The sequence below is a fragment of the Condylura cristata genome, unplaced genomic scaffold (assembly GCF_000260355.1).
Source record: "Condylura cristata isolate star-nosed mole 26May11 unplaced genomic scaffold, ConCri1.0 scaffold00013, whole genome shotgun sequence".
NCBI classification, from domain to species: domain Eukaryota; kingdom Metazoa; phylum Chordata; class Mammalia; order Eulipotyphla; family Talpidae; genus Condylura; species Condylura cristata.
In genome coordinates, this window is record NW_004567114.1 from 34,621,070 (window position 1) to 34,640,551 (window position 19,482).

At 33.1% G+C, this 19,482-nt stretch overlaps 1 protein-coding gene across 8 annotated transcripts in view; it reads right to left on the reverse strand.

The window, feature by feature from the left end:
- Positions 1-19,482, reverse strand: part of KTN1 (kinectin 1 (kinesin receptor)) — a 105,170-nt gene that overhangs the window by 33,250 nt on the left and 52,438 nt on the right. For all 8 annotated transcript variants that reach the window (XR_001145415.1, XM_012724548.1, XM_012724547.1 and 5 more), the window contains 16 exons: positions 19,215-19,347; positions 17,846-17,933; positions 14,360-14,526; positions 13,900-13,968; positions 12,234-12,271; positions 11,441-11,531; positions 10,422-10,490; positions 9,632-9,669; positions 9,389-9,470; positions 8,536-8,604; positions 3,147-3,181; positions 2,600-2,690; positions 1,888-1,956; positions 1,276-1,313; positions 494-584; positions 279-347 (listed from right to left, as the gene is read on the reverse strand). Coding sequence is in view for 7 of the 8 variants with exons in the window: in XM_012724548.1 (XP_012580002.1) it covers positions 279-347; positions 494-584; positions 1,276-1,313; positions 1,888-1,956; positions 2,600-2,690; positions 3,147-3,181; positions 8,536-8,604; positions 9,389-9,470; positions 9,632-9,669; positions 10,422-10,490; positions 11,441-11,531; positions 12,234-12,271; positions 13,900-13,968; positions 14,360-14,526; positions 17,846-17,933; positions 19,215-19,347 (1,237 nt within the window). In the remaining variant the exon portion in view is untranslated. The remainder of the gene's footprint in view (positions 1-278; positions 348-493; positions 585-1,275; positions 1,314-1,887; positions 1,957-2,599; positions 2,691-3,146; positions 3,182-8,535; positions 8,605-9,388; positions 9,471-9,631; positions 9,670-10,421; positions 10,491-11,440; positions 11,532-12,233; positions 12,272-13,899; positions 13,969-14,359; positions 14,527-17,845; positions 17,934-19,214; positions 19,348-19,482) is intronic.

A 19,482-nucleotide genomic window follows, 5' to 3' on the forward strand; every position in this document is an offset into this window, starting at 1 on the left:
AGTAAGATCTGCCACAGTGTGGTTTTCTTAAGTCAGCAAACTAAAATGAAACATTAATACAGAAAAATTTTTAGAAAGAACCTTTAACAGTTACAGTAAATGAGTATTAAAAACCTTTCTCAAATCAGGCAAAAAAAAAAAAAAAAAAAGGCACATGGCCAATATACTAGAGCACATTACCAAAAACTATTTTTCTAAGTGACAAGAAAAAAAAAAAGCTCATAAATACACATATACTAACAAATCTGTCATGCCATGTATGGCTCTGGGATTTTTACCTGTTCAGCCTTTTCAAGCTGGATATTTCCTATTTCTTCTTTTAGAGCCTTTATTTCCTGATTCAAATCCTTGACAATGACAAAACAGACAAAATTGGACAATGGAAACACAGAAATTGACATAAAATGCATGTACAGACAAACACATGAAATTAAATGGTATTCACTAAAGTTGATCAACGAACAACAAAACACAGCTTTCTCATTCCCTGTACCTGAATAGTTTTCTCCTTATTAGCAACTTTGAGAAGTTCAGCTTCTAACAGTTCTTCCACAGTTTTGATCTTTCCATCTTTTTCATGGATGCTTAGATAAAAGAAATGTAGTATTAACTTGAATAGAAATCAGTAAGATACACCAAGTAAGATGTAAAAATAGCACCAAATCATAAATAGGTTCTCCAAAACACTTCCCATTTTAAGTAAAATAGATACATAACTCACAGACAGAAAAGGGGAAGATGAGAATAAAGAGGTTCCTAAATGAGAATTAAGTAATGACTACCAGATGACTGGAATCTAATGCACACTAGAAGAAACTGATGCAATTTTTTAAAAGTACACAGGGAATTTAAGTTTTGTACCCTGAAAGACACCAAGGATCTTTATGTTCATCTCAACAATGCTGGCTACTAGCTCATAAAACTGCGGCAGAACTTACAGTTATAGTATCTAATTTTATAGACATCTTAAGAGGATACATGCAAGGTAATGATCCCTCCAAGCAATGTAACCTGTCCCCTGTCCTTTAATAATCCCTATTGCATAAACAAAAAATTAACAATTCAATTCCTTAAAAAAAAATATACTCAATTATGGAAAGAGAATTTTTTGATCAGTCATCATTTCATTTGGAAAAACATAGCTAAACTCCTCATCCTGTCAATGAAAAATTCTACAATGATGGTTAAAATAACAAAGCCTGTGACAACTGCACAATAAAGCAATGTGTACTAAACAGACCAAAAGTGAAAGACAAGCTTAATACCATTACTTACACTTTCTTAAGTTCTTCAACTACAGATGCAAAAGAAACCTGTAAATAGAGATATACTATTTAGTATCCACTTAAAATCTAAAATGGGTCAGAAATAGCAAAGTGTGTTACCATAAATACTCGACTAACCAAAATTGAAATGGAAAAAGTAAACCTAGGAATTCTTTTTTTTAAATGTCAGAATCTTGAAAGCAAGCAGCTTTAAAGCTATTTATGTAAATGCAGGTCAAAAGAAAAATCAACATACAGACATTAAATTATTGAATCCTAACTAATAAAGAAAAAATAATTACCAGAAAAATGCCTCTTTTAAGGTACCTCTCTTACCTTAGTCTAAGTTTATATTATCTGCACGCACAAAACCTTTTATCACTGTAGTAAGATGCAAAGATATCTAAAATACTCTATATTCAGTGCTGGCAGTCAGCACTCAGTAAATCACAGCTTCTATCACAGTGGTACCAATTCACTAGACACTCAAGAATTAAAAGTGTAATTGACAAATTCTACTTTGGAGAAGGGAAGAACAGACAAAACAACAAACATAATTTCAAATATACTAGGTTTCAAATATACTGTTTAAAAGAGAATGGGTGCAAGATCTACCAATTACCTGATCATTTTGCTTAGCCTTTAAGTCTTGAACTTCTTTTGTTAGAGATGAATTTTCAGTTCGTATTGCCTTTTAAAAAACCATACAAGCAAAATATTTGTATTTTCACAAAATATAGTTCTCTTCAAAACAGTTATATTCTCTTTTTAGCTTCTTTCCTTTCCTCTTTGCAAGGCCCAGAAATTTTACTTGTTCCATATGTCTACAATTCTGTTACTTATATAGCAAGTCAAATGAATTGTTGACTTAATCATCCCAAGAATTTCTACTTCCACAACTTCAAAACCATTTCTCTCCCTAAATTCAAATTAATCTTTTAACTAATTTCTTCCAGCAGCTGTATCTTAGTGAAGTTTGTTACAGCTAGAGAAAATCATACAATAGAACTGCAGTATCTCCTTTCTCTGGCTTCCAATACTATTTCAAGAACTTAAGAAGCATGTTAGTTACCATCCATTTGTAACTGTGCATGGATGGGGAAGCATACATTACAAACCTTAACCATAGATTATCTACATCATTAAAGCATGCATCATTTTTTTTTGTCTTTCTAATAAAACCTTAAGCATGAAAAGAGACAAATTCACAAAATGTGAGTAAATAATACTAAGTTTAAAAATTATGAGGAAAATACAAATTTTAGTAAAACCCTTTCATGTTCACTGAATAAACAAACAAACACAGGAAAAATAAATCTACAAAATGCTTTTACATTTAGTTCCTCCTCTTTAGTGGCCACCTGAATAAGTCCAGTTTCAAGCAATTCTTCCACAGTCTTCAACTTCTCATCTTTTTCTTGAATGCTAAAATTATAAATTTATGAAACATTTTTCAACATCAACGACAACATTTCTAGACATTTAAATGGATCAACTCCTGAAATGGACACATTTCTCTTACAAACTCTTAATTCTAGGAAGGTTTCTACAGATAGTTGACCATGGGTCAAGGGTACTTCCTCTTTACCAATGTGAATGTAAACTGAATTCAAGTAATTCATGTCTACATGTCAGCCTAACCAAATAAATCAGTCCCAAACGACCTCCACAAACCTAAAGCAGTGCCAAATCAAAACCATCAATGGCATACTATCCTCTTAAGTCATGAAATATAGAGAATTAAGAATTTAGATCAATGTAGTTTAATAATTCTGTCATCTAAAATGAAGTAAAATTAAACTATTGTAATAAAAAATTTTTGTCATCTATAAATTAGCTGAAACATTACAGTTTTTAAAAAAGAAAATCTTAAACCCTTACCATTTTTCCATTTGTTCCACAACATCTTTATTAGGCTAAAATAAAAACCACAAAAAAAAAAGGCTTAATTTTACCAATTTTCCACTAGGCAAACTAGTTTATAAATAAAAATCTATGAAAATTCTTTAATTAGATACAAAATGTAGACAGATGATCCACATTTGAAGAATGTTAATAATTAAAGAATCACTGAACTCAAAACAAGAGAAGCTGCCACACAAAAGAACAGAAAAATTGACTAGCAAAATGAATGAGTACCTTATGATTACTGTTTTCATAATGACAGAAGAAAAATTTTAAAGTAAAAAAATTAGTCTTATTATTTCATATTAATTCAGTTCTTCAAAGTTAAACTCTAAGACGCCCAGATCTTCCTTCATTTTTCCCTTTTATAAACTTTTTATAAACTAAAGTATAATATGTAAATAGTTAAGTGCACAAATACTATGTACAACTAAATGAGTTTTTAACACATAACTATTAAGAAGACCAAGACTGGAAATTGAAGAAGCAACACTTCACATTCTCCTTGTAAAGCTGTAAAACACAAAATGTTAGCCAATCCCCATTTTTAACCACACCCCTCTGAGAATCCCCAAACAAATACACACAAACGTACCCACTATTATAATTTATTATATGTTCAGAAACAGGGTATTCTCCGTTTCATTGCCAAATCAAAATCTTAAGATTCTAGTTCTTAGATATTTCTAAAATTAATCCCATCTTTTCATCTTTAGTCAGTGTTCTCAAATATCACAATAACCTAATTCTTCTCTTACACCTTTTGTCTAGGATAATTTTGTGAAGAATTCTCCAATGGGAAAAATATTTCAAACCATCAGAAAGTAGATTTAATGTATTTTGAATCAGGTTTCTTTTTAAATGAGAAATATCATGCAGAAAACTTTAAAATTGTTCACTGAGATAGTTTTTGTCCTTTATTTTCTGATGATTGCCACCTCACACAAAGACTTAACACTAAATTCAACTTACCTGTACTTTCATCATTTAATAACTACTTCTTCCCCACATAAATTAAAACATCTCATCATTACCAGAATGGTCTTTTCAAAAATGTAAGACAAAATGATTATTCATTCATCCTTGCAACACTCTTCAAAGGCTTATCTGTATGATAGATCAAGTTCATGGTTCTTACAGAACATACAAAGTCCTTCAATGAATATGCCCTAACAAATCCTTCTATATTCCTTATACTATATGATTTGCAGTACTACTAATATACTGATTTTGCCACATATGCTAATGACCTTTAACACTGTATTCCTCAGCCTGGATTGTTCCTTAACTGTCTGGCAAGTTCACGGTCATTTTTCAAAACCAGGTTTGAAGGGGAGACAAGAACCAAGCATCATTCATCTCTCTAGTCTCAGCATATAGCATAGTATTAGCATATATTCAAATTGTAAAGTTTCCTTTAACAAAGTTACAATCTTACAAATATTCTTCTTCAAATGCTCAGGGATTATCTTCAACTGAACAAAACTGACCCAACCTAGCAGGTAGTTAACAGTTTTTTTTACTCTAAATCTGTGTTATTGGTCTAACCTAGTCCTACTTTTTTCTAATGGCTGATTTTCAAAACCATACCTCATAATAATAATTTTCCTATAATATAATGTCAGACAGCAAGGCAAAAAAAAAAAGTCCTAGTCCTGTGGTTATTAGTTATTATTAATGGTGTGGTTATTAATAATACTGATAAATGACTCATAAAAATCAAGAGTAAATAATTATTCTGTCATTGGATTAAAAAGTCAAGATAATAAAATAGGAAACTTTAGAACACTCCCCCCCAATAAAGTCTTATTTTATTGTGACTAAATAAGATCTTTGTAACACATTCATATTTACACCATCTATCCACAGGCCTACACCAAATGAAGCCTTCCCTCCAGTGTATAAATAGGTTACATTACCTGATGTTTGCTATTTTTCTGCTTCCTACACCTGAAGAAACAACAACTTGGTACCATTTTTGATTTCTGTTTCAGCTAGCTCAATATTTTCCTCCAGGATAAAAATCCATGGGGCAAAAGAACTAGATTTTTTTACATAACTAAACTGTTCATCTTTCAACTGTCACTTGGAATTCTGGCTGCTGGCTAAGAAGGGGTTAAAGAAAAGTGGATATGAAAGAAACCAAAATTATACTAATCTTTATCTCTTCTTTCACTAACAATGAAAATGATCAGAGAAAAAAATCATTAAGATGGTTCTTTGGCCTACTTAGATAAGCAAGACTCACAACTACAACTGAAACTTAAAATCACTAGAACAATTTTTCAGAACAAGAAAAATTCTAAGAATTATCAAATAGAAAATTGTTAATGAATGAACAAAATTAATTCCTGTCTTACCAATAATTCTTTTAAGTCAATCAAAAAATATGGCTATAAAATTTTGTTCAATTAACTTTTTTCTTTAAGATTTTATCTAGTTATGCATATAAGAACTGGGGTATAGACTAGAGTTATGGGGTGGGGGCAGTGAAAGGATTCACCTGAGACTGATTGGGGAGTAGAATAGGCCAGTCAACTGAAATACACTACTGAGGGGAGCAGCAGAGAGACATGAGAAGTCTGCTGTGCTATTTGGGCTAGCTGCCTGGCCAGGGATCAAACTCATGCCACAGTGGCTTGTTATTAACTTGATAGCACTGCAATTTTAACATTTGCACCAACAGGGAAGCTCTCAGTTAAATGTTCTTCATAAAACTATTCTTCATTTTAAGAAAAATACCGGATGGTTTCACTCATGGCAGGAGTATAATAGACCAGGTGAGAAAATAACAAAAATAATGAACAACCATATACCAGACATTCTGTGAGGGTGGAGTGGGGAATGGGATCAAAAAGGGGGGGGGGGGAATGCACAGGACTATGGTGGTGGCACAGGGGTGATTTGGTGATGGGAAACCCGCGGGGATTACAATCGAAATGGAAAAAAAAAATGTGCAAAATGATGTAAAAATAAACTTTGTAATAAATAAAAAAAAAAAACTATTCTTCACTTTAATCTGTGATATAACAGATAGCTTCTGTTCTCCATAAAGAAAAACCTATTCCTCGTGTTTGAAAAATCCATTTCATGATAAAAAACTGTTTTAACAGAATGTCTAAAAGTACACAGAACCTTATAGTAAATATTGATAGAAGGCTTACTCAGTAATTATCAGAGGACTTTTAAGAATATGATAGTATATTAAATGTGATGGGGAATTTTATTCTAACAGCAATCTTTAGGACATCATCATCAGTAAGACAATTTAAGGTTACTGGTTTTACTCATGTTTAATGATGGAGGATACCATTTCTAACACAGAACGAAAGTAAAATATTTTTAAAGATTCAAGCTTTTGTTAAAACCTAAATATTAGAGTTACCAGCACCTTTAATACTGTAATTCTAGGATTCAGAGAGAGATTTTTAGGCACTTAACCTCTAAGTTAATTTTAGAAAGTTTAAAACTACATTTTGAAATGTAAGTTTCCGAATCTCTGAAAAATAATTTTTCAAAAATTACATTCTTCTATTCTGGTTGAGAACACAACAAAAATATTTAGGTTGCCAATGCTGCATCTCACAACTGATATTTTAAATTAAAGCTGAAAATTAAAAATGCTGATAATTAAAACTGTAACCAGAGACTGTTAGGATACATCCAGACTTCAGAGATGAGTCCGTTGAGGAAAAAGGACAAAAAATCTCAGAATTGATGAAATATCAGACATCATCTAAGGTATATCATAACAAAGGAAAATAATGAGATTTATGAGTAAGACAAATACTATTTGACAAATACTACTTTACAAGTTGAATGGTATGAAATCATGTCCTTACACTAAATACCATCCTTTTGACATTTTCCCTTATTACTTTTAATTTGTAAGAGTAAAGCATAATAAACTAAAGATTATACAGGGCCTTCCCTGGTGGCACAACACATTAAAGCACAGCAGGATGAGGCAATCCACCGCAGAATGAGTTCGATTCCCAGCCAGGGAGGTAACCCACATGGCAAAGCAGACCTCTCCTGACCTGCCTGCTGCTCCCTGTTCTGTCTCTGGTGAATCCTCTCTCATCCCCTGCACCTCTGATCGGTACCCCAGTTCTTGTATGCATAGTTAAATCTTTAAAAAAATAAATAAAGACTATGCAAAGAACTTATTAAGTTAGCAGTGAGAGAATATATAATTTCTTGATAAATTAACAAAATACTTTTAAAAGCATACCTAACTCATACTATTCAATACCTGTAAAAATGTGAATTTTAAATAAAAGAGAATGCCTTCATCTGCTAAACAAAATGTTATCATACTGTATTCTAAAATTTAACAGTGTAAGAAAAACATACAAACTTCCATAGTATCATCTAATATCATTTCTAGAATATCTTTAAAAAACAAAATTTGAAGGGCTATACATAGGAGTATAAAAGTAACAGTTAAGGGCCCTCCCTGGTGGCGCAGCGGGTTAAAGCACAGCACAAAGAACTTAAACCATTTCCGCTGAGTTCGATCCCTGCCTGCCCCGGAGGTGACCACATGGTGCGGCAGACCTCTCCTGACCCGCCCTCAGCAGTGTACTTCGTCAATCTGCCTGTTCTGTACCCCACTCTGTCTCTGGTGAATCCTCTCACCCTCCGCATCTCTGGCTTGTATCCCAGTTCTGTACGAATAAATAAATCTTTAAAAAAAAAAAAAAAAAGAATAGTCATAGAAGGACTTCACCTGAGGTTCTAGTACATGGGATCAGCTTATTCATTTTACTATAGTTTTATGATTTTCTCTAAATACAGAAAAAGATTCATGGCAGAAGGGATGAGATGGGGAAAAATATATTCTAAAGGAAAGCAAGTAAGCACTCAGATGCCTACTTTATGCAAATCATTAGCTTAAGTACTATACATAAGCTTCCCTCACTTAAATCTAACAGTTCATAAACTAAGTATTATCTCAAAGTTGAAAGAATTAAATTGAGAAATCTAAGATAGGTTATGTGATGTGAACAATTTCACTCAGCTTTTAAATGCTGGTAGTATGTTTCAGACTCATTCTACTGAATGAGAGAAGTGAGCCTCAAAAGTCTACAGACTTTTCTTCTGAGAGGCAATTGTATCAAATACTTAAATTTTTTTATGATTTCATTATATTTTTTGTTGTGGAAAGTACAGGTTGGCATTAGTTTCCTCTCAGAGAAGAAAAATTACACTTTCCTTAGATATCTGAAAAGCACGTAATAAGTAGAAATGCATTTAAAAGACATTTAAGTACAATTTCTCAAAAATTATAATTGGTTACTATTCAAGAATCAGATCTTATTATATATTAGAAATTTCTACCATATAATTCATGAAACCTTACCTGTTCAGAAACAAGAATCTGTAGCTTCTGAACTTCTAATTGCAATTCTTTGTTTTGTTCATTTAAAATCTGGAAGAAAGAACATCAATTAATTTTTCTATTAAGAAATGGTAGCAGTGCAATTATTTGGGTGGGAATTTGATAAATCAAATCCATACTATTGCTTTAAGTACTCATAACATGACAGGTAAATTATATATTTGACTTAAGAATGAAAATCTCAAGTGACTTTACTTTCCATAATTTCAATGAATGTATTTCCAGAATATAGGTTTGCAGTATTAGTGTTTAAGATTATTGTACAATGATCTCTAAAACCATAGTTTCTACCGAGCCCCCTAATTCAGTCTTAAGGTTTATCTCAAAACAGAGTTAACACTGTGCTTGGAACTACTTCATATGATTTTCCAAATAGTTTTTGCTAATGCATTCTGGGAAACCTTGAGTTTATAAGAAAATACAGGATTCCCATTCAAGAAACGGAGATACAATTTTTTTTTTTTTTACCTATAGACTTTGCACCCTGACTACATGATTACCAGAAAATACTCAGGTTGTTTGTCCATGACGACAAACAAGCACTGCACAAACAGAGGAGACAGATTAAAAACAACACATCGTATACTGTCAACTAAAAACAGTGGAGAAAGGCTGTGGCAAAATAACTCTCAAAAGCTTATCAGAAGAACAGACAAGGCAAATCTAAGTAATAAGCCTACAATAAAATTCATGCAATCCCCCAGATAAACTACAAGAACACTGTTTAAGAAAGAGTACATACAACTATTATTTGTACATTTGCTTCAACTATACAAGGATGTCCTAAGAAAGCTAAATTGACAAGTTCACATACCTTAAATTCATCCATTTTGTTTGAAATTTCACACTGTAGCTGCTCTTCAAGCAACCTTATTTTATCATCCTTAACATGAACACTATGAAGGGAAAAATCAATTAAAATACTTCACATATTTAGAAAGTTTACATAAATCAGTGCACAACTGTCAGTTATAAACAACACCACACTCTGCAATAATATTAAAATATTAAAACATAAATATATAATTGGATCTATGTACAGCAATGTTTTAATTACCTTTTTTGCATTTTCTCTAGTTCATGTGCAGCAGCAGCCTGTATTTGAAATCAGGTGAAAATTATATCTCAGGAAGCATTCAAAACTACTTTCACTTATTTTAACATATTAAAGTTATATTTTCATATATATGGAATAAAGTTAAAGCAGCAGCATACATTTCTGACAACCCAGTCTGTAGAGACTATGGCAGATGCTATTGTGACCACTGGATTTAGTCTGGTACATTCTGAACTCTGTTTCTTTCCTTCTGTCCAACCTTCTCACTTGTGTTCTTTGCCAGGAGGTACTTTTGATTTGTTCTCCTGGTGTATTTGCTTTTATGACTGTTGACTGGGCTTTTGCCTAGGAGGGTAAGGGCAATTTCAGAGTTTGACAGGGATTTGTGTTTTTAAATCCTTCTCTCTTCTACCACTCTGTCTCTATTCCCTTTAAACTTCTTACTGATTAAAATTAAAAATAAAAAACCAGAGTTTGACTACTTTGCTTTTATGTATGTAGGGGGCATGAGCACCAGAGAGGGCAAAGAAGGGTTAACACTCGTAACAGTTTGGGGTCTTTGGACACACCCCCTGGTTCTGCCCAGTACAGTTTCAACATGAAAATGGTAACATCTATATGGGTTTTAAGAGTCAAATAGAAGAGATTTTTTTCCAACAACATACCATGCAGTAAACACAAATAACTATTATATTTACTATTTATAAGAATAAAATTTAGGGCATGCAATACCAATGAAAATAAATATAAACAAACTAAAGTTCTAAGGAAAATGCTCAAAAATAGCTACCTGCTCATTTGCAAGGGCCTGTAACTTTTGCACTTCAGCTTTTAATAAGAAATTCATATTCTGTATATCCTATAACAAGAAAAAAACAGTATTAGAAATATTTTAAAAATAACTGACTCTGGGCCCTCCCTGGTGGCGCAGCGGGTTAAAGCACAGCACTGTGAAGCTAACGCCACTTCCACATGAGTTCGATTCCCGCCTGTCCGGGAGGTGACCACATGGGGTGGCAGACCTCTCCTGAAATGCCCGCTGCTCCCCTCAGCAGTGTACTTCGTCAATCTGCCTATTCTGCTCCCTTCTCTGTCTCTGGTGAATCCTTTCACCCTCCACATCTCTGGCCTGTACCCCAGTTCCATATATAAATAAATCTTAAAAATAAAAAATAAAAAATAACTGAGTGTGTAAAGCACACTTCTACCTAAGCAAAGGACTCAAATTACAGTTATCTTAAATAAGATAAATAAATTATCAATTCCTGTTTTTGGTACATTCCCCAAATTATTGTGAATTATATCATGGAGAAAGAAAAACCTTTTGAGTTTTCCTCTTCAAGAGCTAGAGAGGACTCTGTATCGAAAACAGACAAGTTCGGGGCCCTCCCTGGCAGCACAATGGGTTAGGATGAAGCACTGCAAACTAACCAGTGCGAGTTTGATCCCTGGCCTGGAGGTGATCCACATGGAGTGGCAGGCTTCTCCTGACCTTCCCACTGCTCCCCTCAGTAGTGTAATTTGTCAATCTGCCTGTTTTGCTCCCCTCTCTGTCTGGTGAATCCACTCAGCGCCCCTGCTCCTCTGGTTAGTACCCCAGTTCTGTATGCATAAATAAATAAATCTTTAAAAAAATAATAAAATAAAAAGTCCACTGACTCTTAGTGGGCTTCCCATCTTAAAAAAAAAGACACTTTCCAAATGACTTCTAGAGTATTTTCCATTTTTTATATTCATTTGTACTGACTACTAGATCAGTGTAATTCCACTTCTATAACATACTACAGTCATTTATAAGAATTACTGTACCTTAAGTTCCTCCTCTTTACTTGCTAAATGATCATGTTCATTTGCTAAAGAATCTTCAGTCTGCTTTATCTGCTTATCCTTTTCTGCAATCCTTCAATAGGAAATATATTTTGTACATTCAATAAACATTTATAACTCAAGTCAGAAATCAAAAAATTAAGCCTTAAATGTGTTTATCCTTACTCTCATATAACTATACCTTTCATTCCTGTAGACCTTTCAGTTTAATAGTGTCAAAAGCATTACAACTGTTTGAAAAACATACTCCTATTTCAAAACTCTAGTCAAAGGTAATTTTTTAATGCTCTAAAATAAATATAAATTATTCCCCAAGGCTGGCAATGTTAATACCAGATTTCAGGTCTTCTGAATTCTAATAAGCCATATCTATTCAAGTTACATAATACACACACACACACAGAGAAAACAACTTTGTTTCGGGCATTCTACCATATAGTTCAAGTAGCTACAATTACTTATTAGGCACAAAAACTAATATATTTCCCCTGAGATGCCAAATCAGTGATCTCTTCCACATAACTTCTATAGTCCAAATAAAAGAGTTTTCCCAAACTCTTTGTACAATAAAGACATTAAACACAATATTACACAGGTTGTGTAATATTTAACACTCAAGTCACTGAGTAGGGACAGGGGATAAAAGATAACAAAAGTTTCTCAAAATGGCCTATAGAGTCTTTTTTGAACAAGTTAAGAGTATGACATGACAATGGTGTTGTATCTGACAAGTATCAGTAATGATAACTTGGAAAGTATAGAAAGGAAAGCTTACACTTTATGTAATTCTTCTGCTAGAACTGAAGCGGAAGTCTAAGAAAGAAAAACAGTGTCAACATAAAAGAAAGTTAATTAGTTGTATAACAGTCACCACAACAGATTTAAAAATTAAAAAAGAAATGAATGTATATAAAGTTAAGAGAGTATCTAGCCCATGAATAATCATTTAATGTAACTACTTTTATTCTGAAAGCAAGTTTAATCACTAATAGCCAGTATTTGGGAATTCCAAAAGCCATTTCAAGTAAAACAAATTTAGAGGTCTGGAAACTATATCTAATAAGCAACAAATACACAGGAATAATAGACACAAAAGTCACTTTCATCTCTGTTCTGCACTTCCTTAGTAACAGTTCTAGTAACAAAATAGCTAATGATTACAAGAAAAGTCATTTGGTAAAATTCACTCTCATCTTTAATTTTTAAAAGGTACTTAAAATATTCTCTGAGTATTAATTACAAGTTTGGTACAGTTATAATTCAGCTGATAAAACTTAAGATCGCAATCTAATTTGAGTTAATTTACATATACATATAAACCCATATATACAATAATACGCTTTCCTACATTTAATATTTCTGTGCTCATTAATTTTGGGCTATGGTTTCTACAAAGAAAGCAATTAGGACAAAAATGTTTAAAATCTGAATGTTTTGAGAGTTTGAACTTACCTGAACCTTAAAAGTAGTTTTTAATGTTAAAACTGCATTTTAAACAGAAAAGTCAGACTACTTCTACTATTTATAATTTTAAGGTTAAAGAACTGAAATTCACAGAATGGAAACAAGTACTGTAAGTTTTTATTTTTCTTCTTAATGATTTATTATTTATATTCCAAAGGTTGTAGGTATCACATTACATAATTACATATTCCCAAAGAATAATAGATCTTACAATTACACCTGCAAAACTTTGGAAGCTGGGTCCTCCCTGGTGGTGCAGCAAGTTAAACGAAGCTAAAGCCACTTCAGCAAGTGTTCGTTTACTGACCAGTGAGGTGACCCACATGGCAGGACAGACCTCTCCTGACCAGCCAACTGCTCCCCTCAGCAGTGTAATTTTTAATTTTTCAACTAGCCTGTTCTGTTCTCCAACTCTCTCTGATTAATCTTCTCACTGCCCCTGCACCTCTGACCCCAGTTCAGTATGCATAAATAAATAAATCTTTAAAAAAAAAAAAAAACAACAACCTTGGAAGCTTCGCCCAAAACCCACCAAACTGAAATAGAGATACTAAAATGATTCTTTTGCATATTTAATCTGAGCACTATGTTTTATATATTGCCACCACCTGAAGGTATATAAGCCTTTACATAATTGCTAGTCAATATATAATTAACAATTTTAATACGTACACCACTACTGTGGACACCATTTGGTCAAATTCTCATTTATTATAACAAAATTGTGGTATTATTTATTCCCATGGTAAAACTCTCTAATCCACCTCCCAAATACTACACTGAGTTTTCCTTCTCCGTGTTTCCCACAGCACTATAAAGAGTAATCAGAGTACTTAGCACTCAGGATCATCTTTGTTGATTCACTGATGAGTCTCCCAAATACTAATTCAGTGCTCAGCACTCAACAGGCACTTAGATGGTTACTTAAATGGCTAGGAAGCTATTAGCAATGATGAATGATCAGGAAACACCATTACCTGAACTGCTATCTGGGAATGGAATTGCTGAATTTGAGCTTTCAAAGCCTCGTTCTGCTCCAAAATATCCTTTCATAAAAAGCAATCAAAAAGGAGGAAAAATTGTGCTGTTAACAAATATATATAAACCAAATGAGTCATATCTGTTTATATTAGAAAGGCATTCTTTTATTTTCTGTATTTAGAAAAAGCATCATTTTAAACAATACTCGGCATTCTACCCTGACAGTTAATTTATAATGTAAAAAGTATATTGTGCTGTACCTAAATGTATAAAATACACAAGACTGGGCAAAGATATCTTCAAGCACGAACTCAAATACATCCTACTGTGACAACTGCTCAACAACTGAGTTGTAATTACTTATCATTACTCCACAATTAGGATAATGTAGACTTCCCTCTCTATTCTATACAAACATATCCAAACAAAATTTTAATTTTTAAGAGGCATAGATACCTGGACTTGCATTTGCAGAGATTCTTCTTTGTTCACCCTTTTTTGCTCTGATTCCATTAACTGCATTAGTCTTTGTTCCAACTGTTGTTTTGATACCAAGGTATCAGTAAGCTTACTATGCAGACTTTGCACTTCATTTTCTTTGGCCACAAATTTACTCTGTAAATCTGCAACAAAAATTGCATTTTACATTGTCTCTCCCTTTGTCTGGTTCACTATTACTTATATCAAGTGTGGGCATTATAGATCTTAAAAAGTCCTCCTATTAGCTCTTCTCTGCTTCCCTTCCAGAATGTTCCCTGAGCAGTCTAAGTTTACCTTTATCACAGCACTAACTCTTCTGGTACTAATTCATCTCCTCACAAAGAAAGGGGGGAATTTTTGAAATAATTGACTACCTTTTCTCTATGTCCAGAGTTAATATCCAAGGCACAACACAAAGTATATAATAAATTTGTGAAATGAATGGTATATGGATATTTAAAACTCTTACATCATTCTTGAAAGCTTTATTTCACCAAAAATATTCTATAAAGGGAATTTCTTGTTAATTCTCTATACTATCCTTACTGAAAAACAGAGAACGATGCTGAAGGATGACAAATGTCCTCATTTAAAGATGAAGTATAACTTTCCTAGCATGACCCCAAATAACAAACAAAATGAAAAACCAACACAAACTATTGTTGATGCAAACAGAAAACAAATGTAATTAAAAACAAGAAATAAAGTGAAAGGAGGATAACCACTAACTTGGTCACAGAAGAGGAATATGAAATTTTTTTAAGAAAACTAGAAAAGCTCAGGAGGCTGAAACACTAGGTATTATGAGAGCTGCCCCTCCTAAACCTATGAAGTAAGTAAGTCCAAATCCAGCAAGGATAGACATACATTGCAGGGAAAAAGAGAAAATATGTACGCATGGGTGTTTGCATATACACTTATGTGGTTATTTCTGATAATTTTTTAAAAAGTAAGATGTTACTTCCCTACAATGTAACAACAGAATGTAACACATTAATAGATGAATATAGTAGAGATAACAGAACTAGGACTATTAGTTCAAAAAAACTTCTGAAAATTAAACACAGAATGACCATATCCAGGACTGCAACTCATAAGAGCATATTTCTTACTCAAAACAGTAAGTTTAAACACTGAATTAATAATACCTTCTTCTACAGGGAAAACTTACATACAATCTAAAACCATCTGAACTACTGATTAAACATCAAGACAGAAAGAATAAAGATTATTTTCAAATACACAGGTCCTCAAGAAGGTACGTTAAGGCATAGCTCATGAAACAATTAGAAGATATTTATAAAATGAAGGGGAAAAGCAATAAACATGGTGGTAAAATAGGACCTAATATACAGGTGGAGAGACGAAACAAAGTCTCAGGAAGACAGCTATGCTGTCAACCAAGAAAACAACTATTAGAACAGGAAAACAAAGTCTCCAGAAGAGATATTCCCAGAAAGATCTAAGAATCTAACAAAATCCCTAGTATCTAATATATTGAGATGATGAGGAAGGAAGGAGGGTTAAGGAGAGTTCAGCCGCAGGTAAAATTTTAAACAAATGTAAGTTAAAATAACGAAGCAATTATTAGCACGAGGAGTTTTTGTTTAAGAATTATTTTTAAGAATGGCAGTTTTAATATTTACCCTGGCTCAGTATAGTTACACACATCAATGAAATAAACAATGTTGACATAATGAATGTTCATAATCATATAGGGAGAATGTGAGAAAAGTGGGACTAGTACAGGAGTGTGAAGCTCTCTTTTTTTGTAATAGGAAAAAAAAATCAATAGATGTGACCCTGATCAGATTAAGGTTTTATTGTTTATAGTTACATAGTATGCACATAGAGTTTACAAGAATTAACTCTTGGGAAAATCTGTGTACACTTCGTTGATGAAATATTAATTTTAAAATAAGCTCCACATATTAAAATAAATACAAACTATACACACAAGCTTAATATATAAAAAAAGCCTCCAACATGTTGGGCAATAAAGCCAGGCTAACCTAAGAATGGTGGGCAAGGGATGGTCACTGGAGTAGATATGATACATGCACTGCCCTTTTCTAACCAAGGCTATAAAGAGTCTGGTGTGCAGGAAGCAGCTGTGGCATTAGTGGAGGAGAGAAACTCACAGATACCAACCTACTAAGAACTATCTGAGCTACCTGACAGTACTCGAATCTCTTTTTGAAACTAACATAATGAAAATTGAATTTCAAAGACTGGCTACTGCACAAACAATTGAATTGTTCGGTATAAAATGATGTGAACTTCTAGCCCCCTTTTCAGGATAGAAAATTCTATCACTGTATGGCAAAAATGTATAAAAGATTCTGTGGCCCAGTTAAATCATCTGAATCTATATAGTTATGGAATTAAGGTCACATCATGGATACAATACCTAAAAAGTATATAATGTAAACCTAGTTCATATGATAGAACACACAGAGAAAGAGCTCCAGAAGTTAAGGAAATATACTCAATTTAACCTGGAAATGAAAAATCACATGACTCAGAACTATATGTGCTTTAAAAGTCAGATGGTATCCCTGATCAATAAGAATTATGAGATTACAACCATATACTTAGAAAATAGTTTTTCAAATGAAAACAGCAATAAGGAGAGGCAAACAAACAGCTGGCATGATTTCTGAAAAGACAGGTTTTTGGTGAGTAAAAAGGAAGGCAAGATCAGGCATCTGAACTCTGAAAGAACACCATCTTATTAGAGATCACATGGTTAAATATTTAGAAACCATAGGATGTGATTTATATATTTTATATTTATATAACTTGCCATCTATACATCTAACCCATGGGTTTTTTTTTTTTACCAAATAAAAAAAAATTTCAACTTGAAATAAAGATACTGGGTATGTTTACACTGAATCCAAAGGGGAAAAAAGTAAAATTCAGAGGGAAGCAAATGCCTCAAGAGTCAAAATTCTGAGCAATCAAGCCTACTGCTTCAAACCATATTTACTAGTTTATTACTTCTTCAATAGGTTAAAGGGAATAGTGTAGATATATGTAATACAAATTCTGTTATCTCCACTATATTCATCAAATTGAGAATGGGTAGTCAAAGTTATCCTTTAAATAGGCAATCGTAAGTCAACTATATTATACTCATGGTTGCCACTTTTCTTCTTCACAACACTAGAAATGAGTCTTTCCTTAGAACAAAAAAACGAGTTTATCAAGGAACCAAAAAGGAAACAACTACAGAAATACACAGTTAAGCTTTCCACTGCAGGATTATGGACAACAACTTAATGCTTCAGAAAACACTAGTTTATAGACTGTTTTCAAAATGCTAAGAAAAAAGGGTACTGTGAAATTGCAATACTATTTTTATTGAAATATAACCAAACTGCCAAATCAATCTTTCTTCACATATGGAAAGGGGCAATTTCACTCAGAACTATACACATGAATACCTCTTCCTCCTACCTTGCTGTGCTGCCTCATGCTCTGCAGTTCTCTTCCTGATATAGCTCTGAACTTCTTCCCACCTTCTCTCAGCTTCTTGTAGTTGAACCTAGAGAAGAATAGGTCAGCAAAAACATAAGGTGTCAATTTAAAAACAGCATTCTCTCTCTTTACTTTTGGATCATAAAATTGCTACCAGCTAGGTAGACATGCCCAAACTGAGAAATATGAATAGATTTTACCAACCACACAGTCTTTCTACCCTCAAGTACCCAGAATTCACTGATTTATGTATTTCTGAAATTCAGTATTTGGTTATTGGCTCAGTATTGCTACTACTATCTACACATCTAATCCATCCAGCTATGGTCTGTCTTCCATTCATTTTCTTTCACCTGCTAGATTTTCAAAAGACAGGATGTTATCTTTATCGACAGAAGTCAGGTACCAAACATTATTTTGTAGTACAGCACAGTCCTTAGTGTCATTTATCTATATCCATAGAGAACTTCCATGTTTATAAATGCCAGCTGTAAAGTGACCTCATAAAACAAATATTCCTGTGGGTTCTCCCACAGGAACCTAATAATATAAAAATTATAGTTTTCCACACTCAATTATTCTCAAAGTCCTTTAAGTACCTGGTACTCTGGAACTGGTATCAAGATATGATTTTATCAATGACCTAGATAAGAATATCTAACACATTTAACTTATATGAACTGAAGCCTTCCCAATAAAAGGAAAAACAGTAATTCTACTCATATGTACATACTGAAATGCATAAGAGAATCGATCTACTTCTCTCAATTGGCCTAAGCAATTCCATGCATTTTTTTCACAGTATGGACAAATGGTACCAAGTACCATTCAGTGTCAAGAATAATGTGTTATTTTGTGTAAATAGCTGAAGTGAAAGCTACTAGAACACTGCTTAGGTCTTTGCTCAAGCAAAGAAAAATCTAGTTCAACGGTGTAGGAAAATAGGCTCTACTAAAAATCCAAGTTATACATAAGTGGTAATTTTAACATGATTTTTATCTTACATAAAAGATGATTTTTATCTTACAAGATTTCCTATCTTACATTTATCTTACATGTATACACTAACCCCCATAGGTAAGATGAACTCCACTGTTTATATCTGTCAACAACTAATTTCATTTTTCCTATCTTCAAAGTATCTTTAGCTTTATTAAATTTAAACCTTTTTTCAAGACCTTCATCATACCTGTCTACACAGATAGAACTCGTAAGACTTTGGGACCCCACTCTTTAGACTATGGGACCCCATTAATCTACAAACTACATTTCTCAAAGTTGTATACACATTTAGGTCAGTGAAAAACATCTACATTTTTATTAAATAATAAATGTGGGGTAACAGCACCTTCAACTGAGTAACTGCTTGCTCAGCATTCTTCTTTTGGACTTCCTCTTGCTGTAGCTTTCCAGTTTTCTCAGTCAGTTCATTCACCAACCTAGCGTAATCCTGGCGCAATTTGTTTAGTTCAGCAGACTGCCTGAAAACAGCAACCTGATTAGAACCTTTCATTACTAAAAATACATATAAAGAATAAACAAAACGTAATTTTTACCTCTAAAAAGTTAGTAATTCCACTTATAGCCAACTGAAAAGGAACGCTACACATGACTAC